At 41.8% G+C, this 13,393-nt stretch overlaps 1 protein-coding gene and 1 pseudogene across 3 annotated transcripts; both read left to right on the top strand.

Moving 5' to 3' along the window:
- On the top strand, positions 1-6,421 carry LOC146276810 (uncharacterized; annotated as a pseudogene). The gene is made up of 2 exons (XR_014762485.1): positions 1-556; positions 4,090-6,421. The product of XR_014762485.1 is annotated as an uncharacterized LOC146276810 (transcript).
- A 3,606-nt stretch (positions 6,422-10,027) lies between these two features.
- Positions 10,028-13,393, top strand: LOC146276809 (uncharacterized). 2 transcript variants are annotated; one of them, XM_084701785.1, is made up of 2 exons: positions 10,028-10,921; positions 12,203-13,393. In XM_084701785.1, the coding sequence occupies exons 1-2, from the start codon at positions 10,442-10,444 to the stop codon at positions 12,746-12,748; spliced, it is 1,026 nt and encodes a 341-aa protein (XP_084557911.1). In that variant the 5' UTR covers positions 10,028-10,441; the 3' UTR covers positions 12,749-13,393. The 2 variants fall into 2 exon arrangements, with proteins under 2 accessions (XP_084557911.1, XP_084557912.1); XM_084701786.1 differs by having other exon boundaries at positions 10,028-11,017; positions 12,272-13,393.

Genomic DNA, 13,393 nt, shown 5'->3' with positions numbered 1-13,393 from the left:
TGTTGTCGATCTATGGTTGGGACGTAACACCGGATGCAGCCTGCTTTGACTGGGGAGGCAGTGAACATTTCTGGGGGGCATCATGATTACGGAAGGGGGTCATATATTTTTTTATATAACCATTATGTTATCATTTTTGAGTCTGCTCAACGAGTGGTAATCAGGCGCGGAGCCATACGTTGAAAACATTCGGGGCTTAGCCCAAACCAACAACGTATTCTGGGTTTGATTTGCTAGAAAGGAATTTCACAGTTAATGCAAGCGGGCAGAGCGCGACACCGAAATGTTTTGGTACATCGGCGCCTCCACTGTCCTCTTCCACACATTCAAATAGTGCTGCTGCCAACGAATAATGCACCTAATAATATGGTTCCTGCAGTGCCATGGCGGGCCGGACCAAATGATTTTTTGGCCCCACGTTCCCCACCCTGCTCTAAATCGATTAGAGCTCAGTTTATCATGGAGATACGTAAAGTGAAGTGTACCGTTTGAACGTTGATTTTGAGACCTAATGTAGTTAATCAAAAGCTCTGTTTCAGTTCTAACAGCTATAAAGGTAAGTGCTATCGTTAACATTATCTGCGTTGCTTTTGATGTTGTACAGTATCCAGGATTTGCGACTTTTGCTTGTTTTTAAACTCATGTCGGTGCTAGCTCTACCTAGCTAGCACTTCCTTTACTTCGATTGTGTTGTTAGCTTCAGTGTTGGTCTTCATTAATGGGGATGTTCAGTAAAGTTAAATCATTTTTAATTATAAAGCACATTTAAAAACAACCAATGCCAACCAAAGTGCTGTACAAAATCATCAAATAGGGCAAAACAACAATAAATAAGAACAACAGACAAACATCACAAGTAATCACCAGTGACCCTAAACTGACTCGAAAGCCATAGAATAAAAATATGTTTTAAGACGATACTTAAATGTCTCGGTGGTGGGGGTTAATACGTTGTGAAAAGTGTACGTAATATTATGTTATGCTATTTAGATGCACAGTGTTGAGTGTCAAGGTACGTACTCCAGTTTTGTAAACTTTCATTTGAGCGCCCTCGTGGGCAGCGTAAAGAAGATAGTGTGCTGTGTTCTGTATTTCTGCTGTGGAGACAATATAAGTTGAGTGCTCGTAAACATTCCGTGATTTCTTTTATATGTTGCAACTATCCGTTTTTAAAGAGAAATTGTTACATGCAATAGAGTATATTAATATTATTGGATTCCAAACTTCCAATACAAAGTCCTACTTATTGTAAATGTACATGTAGCTTATTGTGTAGTAATTAAAGGTAGGGCATGCCTTGTTGTTTAGAAGCAATTATTGTCATATTTGCCGAAAGTAACTTCTAGTCTTGATAGCAACCAATATATCTAAAGGTTTGACGGTAATATGAAATCATTCCAACATCTGTGGGCGTCGCAATTAGGGATGGAGATTTTAACTGATTTCACTATTCGAATAGTATCCGAAATTATTTTCGAATATCCGGATAATCAATTTTTGTTAATGTGGTTCCGTTAATTAGCCTGCCGTGACGCAAAGCATACAGTAAACACATGAACCACCACACATTCTGGCAATAATTGGGACTGTTCAGCTATTAGATTAAATAAGGGTTGAATAAAGAAAACAAATGAAAGATCAATTTATTAACATGACGAAAAGACAGTGAACTTGAAAAAACGCTGCGTCTTCAGACGTAGGCTCTTAATTTGGCGGAAAAGCGATAGCCTATTATTATGTGAAATAAAAAGTAGGCTACATTGGACTAAATTAAACACATTGGGAAGGCTATCCTCGATAAAAACGAAAGACACACATGGAGAAATATTGCATATTAACTTGGATATTAACTTGGAACCGAAATCCTATAGGATACGGTGCACCACCACACAATGCAAACATAAACAGCGGATTACGCTAGCTCTACATGGCTACTGGTAAGAAAATAAATAAGCCACAACTGAATTAGCCATACGCATTTTATTCAGGAAAATGAGCACGTAAACATGCTCAAGGGAGAGGCCAGTACGGAGTCGATTTACGAGCAGGCCGGCGTAGAAAAAACTGCATGAACTGAGGTTGCTGCGAGGTAGCCTACTGCTTAGCCAGGACACAATGCTTCTTGTGGCGCCAAATAAAATGAAAGGAGACTCGCAGCAGAACGCAGGCGTAGCCTACCTTTTTTGATGGATTTCATCATTTCTAACGTCACAACTATTAGAATTCACAACACGACGCAACGGTTTTTCATAAAAACATTTTTTTTTATTAAACTACGCTCATAAGTATTCGAAAAAAGTATTCGAATACTAACTTACTTTAGGATATCCGGATATTCGATTAACCACGCCCATCCCTAGTCGCAATACTGTAATACGACCAATCATTAAAGTGATTGTTGACTGTTTTTTGGGGGTATTTCACATGGTTCTTTAAGGTCTCCGAATAGGGTATGTAACATTGGTTGGGCTAAAAATGGCCCAGGTGATGTTCTATGTTAGGGCTGCAACTAACGATTATTTTATTAATCGATTGATCTGTCTATTCATTTTTCGATTAATCGGATAAAACAAATTTAAAAAGCATTAATTTCCAACCCTTTATTCAAAAACTAAATTGACAGTGCAAACCCCCCCCCGCCCCCTCCCCCGACACTGTCACCTTTTTTACTCTGAGGAGATTGCAGGTCTGAGTTTAGGCAGAGCGGTGTGAGACAAATGTTTGCGGCCAGGGAGCACTTACCTGGGGTCAATTAACTCAAGCTTTTAAAAAAACTAGCTTTTTATCAATATCTTGGCTCAAACTCACACTTTCTGCATGTTCCAACGAGTGATTTTGCTTCAGGTGGTAAAAAAGGTTACTTATACTTGTATTATAATTAGACCAATATGCTGTTCTTATTGGTCCAGATACCAAAACCTACCCTTTTACAGCTACATTTTTTAATTGTGAGATATGCATAGGAAAGAGGTGTCAATGGACTTTGAGGTTCACTGTATGTCCATTTTACCCACTAAACTGTCATTATTCAACTATGACAAGTAGGGTTGGTAATGAATAATCGATGATCAATTAATTGTCATTAAGAATTCATTAGAATAAAAATCCAAGCCTAATGAATAATCGTTATTGTATTGCCGCCCATTATGAAAACAACATCTTCCAGTATTTTGCGCGAGCGCGATTTCCTACAGCAGACAAGCAAAGATGAAGCGGGCTAGGAGAAGTGCAGTGTGGGACCATTTCTCAAGGAAAGATAAAGTCTACTGCAGTTACTGTGACGCTGTATTTACTTACCATAGTTCAACGTCTCCGCTAATATATAATTTAACAAATATAAATTCCAGCGGAGGTCTACGGCAGCAAACCATTCAGGCTACACTAGCTAGGAGGACGTGTGATGACAAGCGAGCTAACGAAAGTAGGCTAGCCTGTAAGGTAGCTATAGCCTACATTTTGCTAATAAGTTGCCACGACTGTCAGTTTAAAACAATGATTTAATATGGCATTAAGACGTGTTTTGTTATTATTCTTGTGTATTTGTGTCCAATCTGATGACCAGTCAACTACGCTCATAGTTTTACATTAAGTAGCGTAGTTAAAGGTTAAAACTAAATTGTCAAATAATTAGGCTTCCGCCAGCGTCGAGAAGCCTGACATTTAAAAGGATGGATTTAACCGTGTATATTTCTTTTGAAAATTATTTTCCAGTGTTATTTTTCAAAGGGGGGGGGGGAGTGACGTCATGCCAAAGCAAATAATCGATTAATTGTTCAATAACGTAATTAATAATCGAACATGAAAACTCATTTTAAGTCCCATCCCTAATGACAAGGTAAAATCGGTTTTGCAATCAATGACTCCTTTAAGCTGGGGACCCAAATGATTGGATGGGTTGCCTGTCTGTCTAACTACCTACCAGCGTGCACTCTGCCTCTCCACTCAATGCTCGTTACTGTAGTTATGTGGGAGTTGCTTTAAAGGGAGGACGTGGGATGTTTTGGTTTGAATCGTGTCAAAAAGAAGCTAAAATAGCTAGCTTTGCTCAACCTGCCTGCACTGCCTTTAACTTGTAACTGTTTCTTCCAGATCCCCTACTGGCCAATCATACTTGATCATGGGCGGAGACTTGACAGAAGAGACACCTTAAGGCTCCAGAGAGACTACAGACACTCAACCAGAGAGAACAGAAAGAGACTCAACCATAGAGAGACTCAACCAGAAACAGCAGTAACCAGACACAGTATCAAACAGAGACTAGATACCAGACAAAGAACTAAGAAAGAGCTGAGTTATGAAGACACATCACTGTGATACATGTGGGAGGACCCTTTCGTCATCCATTAACCTCAAGAAGCACATGAGGATCCACACTGGAGAGAAGCCCTACAGCTGTGACCTCTGTGGTAAAACCTTTAGTCGTGCTAGCAGTTACATATATCATCGCAGGATCCACACTGGAGAGAAGCCCTACAGCTGTGAGCTCTGTGGTAAAACCTTTAGACAGACTGGGGATTTAACAACTCACCGCAGAATACATACTGGAGAGAAGCCGTACAGCTGTGACCTCTGTGGTAAAACCTTTACCCAGGCTGGTCATTTCAAAGATCATAGCCGGATCCACACTGGAGAGAAGCCCTACAGCTGTGACGTCTGTGGTAAAACCTTTAGCCGTGCTAGCAGTTACACATATCACCGCAGGATCCACACTGGAGAGAAGCCCTACAGCTGTGGCCTTTGTGGTAAAACCTTTAGACAAACTGGGGATTTAACAGCTCACCGCAGAATCCATACTGGAGAGAAGCCATACAGCTGTGACCTCTGTGGTAAAACCTTTAGCCAGGTCGGCCATTTCAAAGATCATAGCCGGATCCACACTGGAGAGAAGCCCTACAGCTGTGACCTCTGTGGTAAAACCTTTAGTCGTGCTAGCAGTTACACATATCACCGCAGAATCCATACTGGAGAGAAGCCCTACAGCTGTGACCTCTGTGGTAAAACCTTTAGCCGTGCTAGCAGTTACACATATCACCGCAGAATCCATACTGGAGAGAAGCCGTACAGCTGTTACCTCTGTGGTAAAACCTTTAGCCAGGTTGGCCATTTCAAAGATCATAGCCTGATCCACACTGGAGAGAAGCCCTACAGCTGTGACCTCTGTGGTAAAACCTTTAGCCGTGCTAGCAGTTACACTGTTCACCGCAGGATCCACACTGGAGAGAAGACTTACAGCTGTGACCTCTGTGGTAAAACCTTCAGCAGTGTTAGCAGTTTCACAGTTCACTGCAGAATCCACACTGGAGAGAAGCCCTACAGCTGTGACCTCTGTGACTATTCAGGTAAAACAAGTACCCATCTGAAGAGTCACCTGCGTGTCCACAATAGAAAAACCCTAAAGCAGTGATGTCTGGGGCCAAGCTGTCCCAGCAGTCACCACCTGAGAGAACTTCTGTGTGACCCACAGCCGGAAGAACTACTGGCCTGCACCAACTAGGACAGCACATGCAGTAACACCAGATCTACAGTCCAACATGACAGGACACAGGGAAGATACTCTACCCCTGTAACAATGGAGGGCAAGCTTTACTCAGACTGACTACAATCTTGGTACACACTTGCTGACACCTTTCAGTTTTGAAGCACACTGGTAATTTCATAAGAAACCCATTAAGGTGCTCAATTAATTTCTGGTTGACCTCTTTATCTCTGCAGCCTTTTAGAGTGTCTGTGTGTTTGACCCATTTCTTGAGTAAGATTGGTTGGTTTGTTAGTTGTGCTTTGTTAGTTATGATGAACACAGATAGTTGTGTCAATACTGAAGGATTGTTAAGGATTTTACCATTAGCGCCCCCCTAGGCTTTGGAAAGACCTGTCTGAGGACATGATATTTAATTCGCTGTATGTCTTTATTATCGTTGTTTACTTTATTATAGTGTTAATAGTTTCATGTGCATGTTTTTATTGATTCTCTAATTTAAGTCTTCATTCTGACACCATACTTTGAGTCAAGTTCCTTTATGGATACAACGTTGTACAATGTCATATTATTTTATGTTTATTTTGGCAAATGAAATGTTGAGATACACAACTCATTAATGATTCTTTCTTTTAGAGATTCTTTTTTAGAGAATCATTGAGTGGCCCAGCTGAGAATGATTTTATGGGGCAAGACGTGTCCCCCGAAAACATACCCAATCAAGTTTGTTCGGCGTCAGTGCACCCCTGCAGCCTTGTTATGCTGGTGTCGTGAGTGCTCGAGCCAAGGACACTGGACATCAGTGTCACTGCCTCCACATATTTCGAATGGTAATTTTATGCGATGACATTGAGGTTCATTTATGTATGGGCAAAATACATTGAATGATAGAAAATAAAACATTGGGGTCTTTGGTCAACTTAAAATAAAGTTCAATCACCTGTGGTAGTTGTTTGTCGCTTGAATTCTGCAATCTCTGCTCTTGCCTGAGACTGCAAACAATACAGGTGTTGTACCAACATCGGTGACCCATCGAAAAATGATTAGCTAGCAAGCAACAACAAAAATTATAATGGGTTTAGCACATTTGTTGTTAGTACTGAAATTACAAAACTCTAAACACACACGTAACACAACAAGTGTGTGGCCTAAACTTTAGATACTTTTTTCATTGCTTTCCCACAGAATTGCATTGAATGACCGCGATTGTTTTAGTTAAAATCATTATAGTTACATTGTGTGAGACCTGCAAGGATTGCAATGTAGACTTACAATATACATTGGTGTGAGTGTTGCCGATTAATATAATTCACACCATAGAAGAGATTCTCAATGAGTTGACAGAGTACATGAGCATCTGTTGCACATCTGTACAGGATACCGCTGCCATGTAGTGGTAGAATTTGGTAATGCCTGCAACCAGACTGTTCTATGTCACAAGTGGAATAAATCGTTTATGATAACCCGACTGATCGGCACGAAGTGCAGTGATACACGTCCCATCGCAACACCTTAAAATGTTCTAGAAGAGGGGTCTTGTGTTGGCCTCAGAGGCATGTATACCAGAACATGAAATCAAGGCATCATTCTTCATGTTGCATTTACGGTCACACAGAGAGAAACCTGATTTGCATTCTGCAAGGTATGACTTGAAAGGAAACATCATTCATCCAGCTTCAAAGACAGCACCCACTGTCGCTGCTGTCATGGTTTTAGTTTTTTTACTGAGTAAAAATCGGACATGAACAAGTGCAGACTAAAAACCAGTGTAAGAAATTCACTACAATTCTCCAGTGAGGTCTGGAGGGCAGAGGCATCTAGAGAGAAGGATAGCAAAACTAAATGCAACTGGAGATCAAACTAGTATCTACAAACTATGAGAGAGCTGAAGGGGCAAGAGGTGGGGTGGAAGAGAGAAGGAGAGAGAGCTACACCACCCATCTGCAGGGCTCTGGCAGTGAGGACGATGCGGACACAGGCGATGTTCTCAGCTTGGAACGTTACAAAACATGTTGGTCCTCGGGCTGTCGTTCATATAGTTCCTACGACACACAGGAGACATACATACAGAAAACATGGCACCTTTGACCCCACACTCATCCCTCTGTCCACCAACCCCCACAGCATCACAGCACAGCCCTGATCCACAGCTGTGGTCGCCAGGCCCGCCCAGGACCAGAAGGGAGAGGCCTAGGCTTGAGGCAGGCTTTTCTGACAGTCCCAGGCCTTGACCAGCCTGCCCTTATGCCCACCCAAACAGTCTGGCTCTCAGGCTGGGAGTGTGGGAGGGATGGTGGAGATAGGCTGGAGCAAAGGTTTGCGGTAAGCCACAGCTGTGTCCAAGGCCGGGCAGGCGAGCGCAAGCTACAGGGGAGCAACACTGCGGTAGAACCATAACACAGGAATGCAGACTCTCAAGGTTAACTTTGTCCTTTGTAGGGTGGGGGTCGTCCATGCACAACAGATGAGAAGCACTTCCAGTGGACTGGGCCCTGTGTCAGAGCAGGGGGCTGTACCACAGAGACATCTTACCATACCCTGGACTACATCCAGTAAGGTGCAGGTGTCTGATACACTCAAGTTGAGTGTCTCAGAAGGAATACATGAATACTGGAAATCAAGGGAGTTAAATAGATTTAAATAGTATCACATTATGGGAGGATTTCTTGACAATTAGCATAGCCATCACAAGCACAGAAAAAGGACGCTGCATGCTAGATAGCTTTTGTTTTGGTCTTTAGATAGGGCTCCAAGGAATGGCCTTGATGTTCCTTCTATATTCCTAATTAAAAGTTGCATGGCATTACACACTTTGGTAATATTGTGACCTCTCACCTAACCAAGTGTCACAGGCATTTTCCTAGTCGCACCTGACAAATAACTAACTTCTGGCCATGCAGGCATAAGAAAACAGCACAATGATACAAGAAACATCAAATACATTATATTTCTGTTAGCAATTATCCTGTATCTGAATATTCGAGAAGTGTAATGTCTCCATGTAAAGCGCAAGGTGCAATTGTTATTTTAGCTACCATTTTGACCCAACGTTGTAAAATTACAACAAAGACAAAACAAGCTGAAAATAAAATGGGATGCATGAATTAAGGGTTAACTTCAGGGTTTCCCGCAGAAAATATGTTAGTCAAGGTGGTAGGGTGAGATTTGCTAATGGTCCGGGGGTCAGGGTTAGTTCTCCTCCAAAAATGAAGTTCTCTAGTGATGGGAGACTGCCGTTGGAATGAAAGGGAGAAAACTGGTGAAAAAAACTGGAAGAAACACAGCGAATATCGCTAATAAAAAAATAAAAAATCTATTGATCTACACATTTAGTATCCAATGGCATTGCAGGGCTATACAATACGACCCATTGTCTATGAATGTGATTTTTATATTAGGAAAATATGTTTTTTGGAGAGCTAAAGGTGAAGTTGTAATATTACAACAAGGGACTTACAGGGCTAAGCTTGACCATATGATTAACTCTTTTGTGACCTCTCCAGTAAGTTAGCAGTAAAGCCCCCCTTGTTTACATAAGCCTACGCCTAGTGTTACCCAGTGTTCAGATTTGAGGTTTGGCCTCTCTTTAAACACAAGGAATACTGAACACAAAATCATTCTTATACAGGATAACACCATGGTGTCTCAATCTAAATCGGTGATACCAGTCAATGTTACCAGTCTAGAGACTGTAGACAGAGTAGAGAAGAAAAAGGTATTTGGTTTTTAATCACCTGGTGTTGACTCTCAAGAGTTGTGATGCACATTGTACCCTCTCCTTGTCCCATGGTGCAGTCATGGTGCGGTCATGGTGGTGTGGTCATGGTGAGGTCATGGTCCGGTCATGCTGAGGTCATGGTGGTGCGGTCATGGTGCAGCAGGTGTGGTCATGGTGCGGTCATGATGTGGTCATGGTGGTGTGGTCATGGTGCTGTCATGCTGCGGTCATGGTGTGGTCATCTCCGGTACCTCTCACGGGGCTTGACTTTCACATTCTCTGCAGCCAATCACATCACCCTGGGCACCCCTCCCTGCCAGTACGCTGACTCGTGGCATTCCTCTTCTCACGAAAAGATACATTGTCCCAGAATGACCTTCTCCTTACTCTCTCAGACACTGTCATGTCCAGGTGCATAATCATAATCATTACTTATTTTATCTGTAAGCATTGATTGTATCTGGAATATTCAATATGGTCACTACACATTTTGAATATCCGAAGCATTGATTGTGTTGGTATTCAACAGAAGCATAGCTTATATTCATAATTCAACAGAGACACAGAACATGAAATAAAAGCATAGATTACTTTCCTCAACAAATTCTACGTTTTTAAATAGAACTTGAGACACATACAATAGAGACAGAGTATATTTTTATCAACAGATTTAAAACTTTGCAATTCCAATCCAAAGTTATTTTATGGTTCATTTACATGTAATGCTTGTTGTGTAGGTTAATCATCCAGCCTATAATTGTGAAGAAAAACAATTGCATTAAAATAAAGAGGAGTTGTATGCCAGAGATAAAGTTGTTGTCACCTCTCACCAAATGATCAATATTACATATGCAAAGTGGCCCATTATGACAGACAAAAGAGTTCCTTCATATGGAAAAGCTGAGTTCTAATTAATTTGGAACTGTTTCTTCCAGATCCCATACTGGCCAATCATACTTGGTCATGGGTGGAGACTAGACAGAGAAGACTCCTTAAAGCTCCAGAGAAACTACAGACAGTCAAACAGAGAGAGAATCAACCATAGAGAGACTCAACCAGAAACAGCAGTAACCAGACAGAGGATCAACCAGAGAGAACAGAGAGACTCAACCAGAGAGACTACAGACAGAGACTCACGCTGAAACGGCAGTAACCGGACAGAGTATCAATCAGAGAGAAACAGGCTTCCAGAGACTAAACACAGGATCCAGAGAGACAGACAGAGAACAAAGAGAGAGAGCTGAGTTATGGAGACACAACACTCTGATATATGTGGAAAGAGAATTTCTTCATTCATTAAACTCAAGAAGCACATGCGGATCCATACTGGAGAGAAGCCTTACAGCTGTGGCATCTGTGATAAAACCTTTAAACAGACTGGGGATTTGACCGTTCACAGCAGAATCCACACTGGAGAGAAGCCCTACAGCTGTGACCTCTGTGGTAAAACCTTTAGCCAGGCAAGCAATTTCAGAGTTCACTGCAGGATCCACACTGGAGAGAAGCCCTACAGCTGTGAACATTGTGGTAAAACCTTTCGCCACGCCTTCAGTGTCACAGTTCACAGCAGGATCCACACTGGAGAGAAGCCCTACAGCTGTGATCTCTGTGGTAAAATGTTTTGCCGTGCTAACAGTTACACAGATCACCGCAGGATCCACACTGGAGAGAAGCCCTACAGCTGTGACCTCTGTGGTAAAACCTTTCGCCACACTTTCAGTGTCACAGTTCACCGCAGGATCCACACTGGGGAGAAGCCCTACAGCTGTGACCTCTGTGACTATTCAGGTAAAACAAGTACCCATCTGAAGAGTCACCTGCGTGTCCACAATAGAAAAACCCTAAAGCAGTGATGTCTGGGGCCAAGCTGTCCCAGCAGTCACCACCTGAGAGAACTTCTGTGTGACCCACAGCTGGAAGAACCACTGCACCTGAAATAGCACCTGAAATAGCACCTGAAAAGACCTATCTGAGGACCTAACTTTTGATTTCATTCACTGTACATCTTGCTAAATAAACCAGATGCACATAGAAAGTACAGCAGAAGATCAATAACCAGAACAAGCCAGACAGGCATTATTCTTACCTCATTGTTTTTGTTTACTTTATTATAGTGTTTATAGTTTCATGACCATGTGTTTATTGATTCTCTAATTAAAGTCTTAATTTTGACAGTACTTTGAGTCACATTTTGAATATCCGAAGCATTGATTGTGTTGGTATTCAACAGAAGCATAGCTTATATTCATAATTCAACAGAGACACAGAACATGAAATAAAAGCATAGATTACTTTCCTCAACAAATTCTACGTTTTTAAATAGAACTTGAGACACATACAATAGAGACAGAGTATATTTTTATCAACAGATTTAAAACTTTGCAATTCCAATCCAAAGTCATTTTATGGTTCATTTCCATGTAATGCTTGTTGTGTAGGTTAATCATCCAGCCTATAATTGTGAAGAAAAACAATTGCATTAAAATAAAGAGGAGTTGTATGCCAGAGATAAAGTTTTTGTCACCTCTCACCAAATGATCAATATTACATATGCAAAGTGGCCCATTATGACAGACAAAAGAGTTCCTTCATATGGAAAAGCTGAGTTCTAATTAATTTGGAACTGTTTCTTCCAGATCCCATACTGGCCAATCATACTTGGTCATGGGTGGAGACTAGACAGAGAAGACTCCTTAAGGCTCCAGAGAAACTACAGACAGTCAAACAGAGAGAGAATCAACCATAGAGAGACTCAACCAGAAACAGCAGTAACCAGACAGAGGATCAACCAGAGAGAACAGAGAGACTCAACCAGAGAGACTACAGACAGAGACTCACGCTGAAACGGAAGTAACCGGACAGAGTATCAATCAGAGAGAAACAGGCTTCCAGAGACTAAACACAGGATCCAGAGAGACAGACAGAGAACAAAGAGAGAGAGCTGAGTTATGGAGACACAACACTCTGATATATGTGGAAAGAGAATTTCTTCATTCATTAAACTCAAGAAGCACATGCGGATCCATACTGGAGAGAAGCCTTACAGCTGTGGCATCTGTGATAAAACCTTTAAACAGACTGGGGATTTGACCGTTCACAGCAGAATCCACACTGGAGAGAAGCCCTACAGCTGTGACCTCTGTGGTAAAACCTTTAGCCAGGCAAGCAATTTCAGAGTTCACTGCAGGATCCACACTGGAGAGAAGCCCTACAGCTGTGAACATTGTGGTAAAACCTTTCGCCACGCCTTCAGTGTCACAGTTCACAGCAGGATCCACACTGGAGAGAAGCCCTACAGCTGTGATCTCTGTGGTAAAATGTTTTGCCGTGCTAACAGTTACACAGATCACCGCAGGATCCACAATGGAGAGAAGCCCTACAGCTGTGATCTCTGTGGTAAAACCTTTCGCCACACTTTCAGTGTCACAGTTCACCGCAGGATCCACACTGGGGAGAAGCCCTACAGCTGTGACCTCTGTGACTATTCAGGTAAAACAAATACCCATCTGAAGAGTCACCTGCGTGTCCACAATAGAAAAACCCTAAAGCAGTGATGTCTGGGGCCAAGCTGTCCCAGCAGTCACCACCTGAGAGAACTTCTGTGTGACCCACAGCTGGAAGAACCACTGGCCTGCACCTACTGGGACAGCACATGCAGTAACACCAGATCTACAGTCCAACATGACAGGACACAGGGAAGATACTCTACCCCTGTAACAATGGAGGGCAAGCTGTGTCAGACTGGTTACAATCTTGGTAAACACTGGCTGACACCTTTCAGTTTTGAAGCACACATTTGTAAATTCATAAGAAACCCATTAAGGTGCTCAATATTAGTTTGATTCATTTGTTGAGTAAAATTGGTTGAATTGTTTATTGTTTTAATTACAAGAGCTGTTGAGGGCCATGCAGGTTGTTCTAGAAACGGTATCAGTAATTTGAGGAAAACAATACTTAGTAGTTCTGATGAACTACGATAATTGTGTCACTAGTGAAGGATTGTTAAGGATTTTACCAATAGCACCTGAAAAGACCTATCTGAGGACCTAACTTTTGATTTCATTCACTGTACATCTTGCTAAATAAACCAGATTGTGCACATAGAAAGTACAGCAGAAGATCAATAACCAGAACAAGCCAGACAGGCATTATTCTTACCTCATTGTTTTTGTTTACTTTATTATAGTGTTTATAGTTTC

Source organism: Hypomesus nipponensis, chromosome 7, assembly GCF_054491055.1.
Source record: "Hypomesus nipponensis isolate SF chromosome 7, ASM5449105v1, whole genome shotgun sequence".
Classification (NCBI taxonomy): domain Eukaryota; kingdom Metazoa; phylum Chordata; class Actinopteri; order Osmeriformes; family Osmeridae; genus Hypomesus; species Hypomesus nipponensis.
The sequence above is the reverse complement of the archived record's forward strand: the minus strand, read 5'-3'. Positions and strand labels throughout refer to the sequence as shown.

Bases quoted from the DNA above. Each gene is read 5' to 3' on its own strand.
- LOC146276809 (XM_084701786.1), top strand. From the start codon at position 10,442: ATGGAGACACAACACTCTGATATATGTGGAAAGAGAATTTCTTCATTC. The intron at 11,018-12,271 runs GTCCACAATAGA...ACCTTTAAACAG, and splicing joins ATCTGAAGAGTCACCTGCGT to ACTGGGGATTTGACCGTTCA.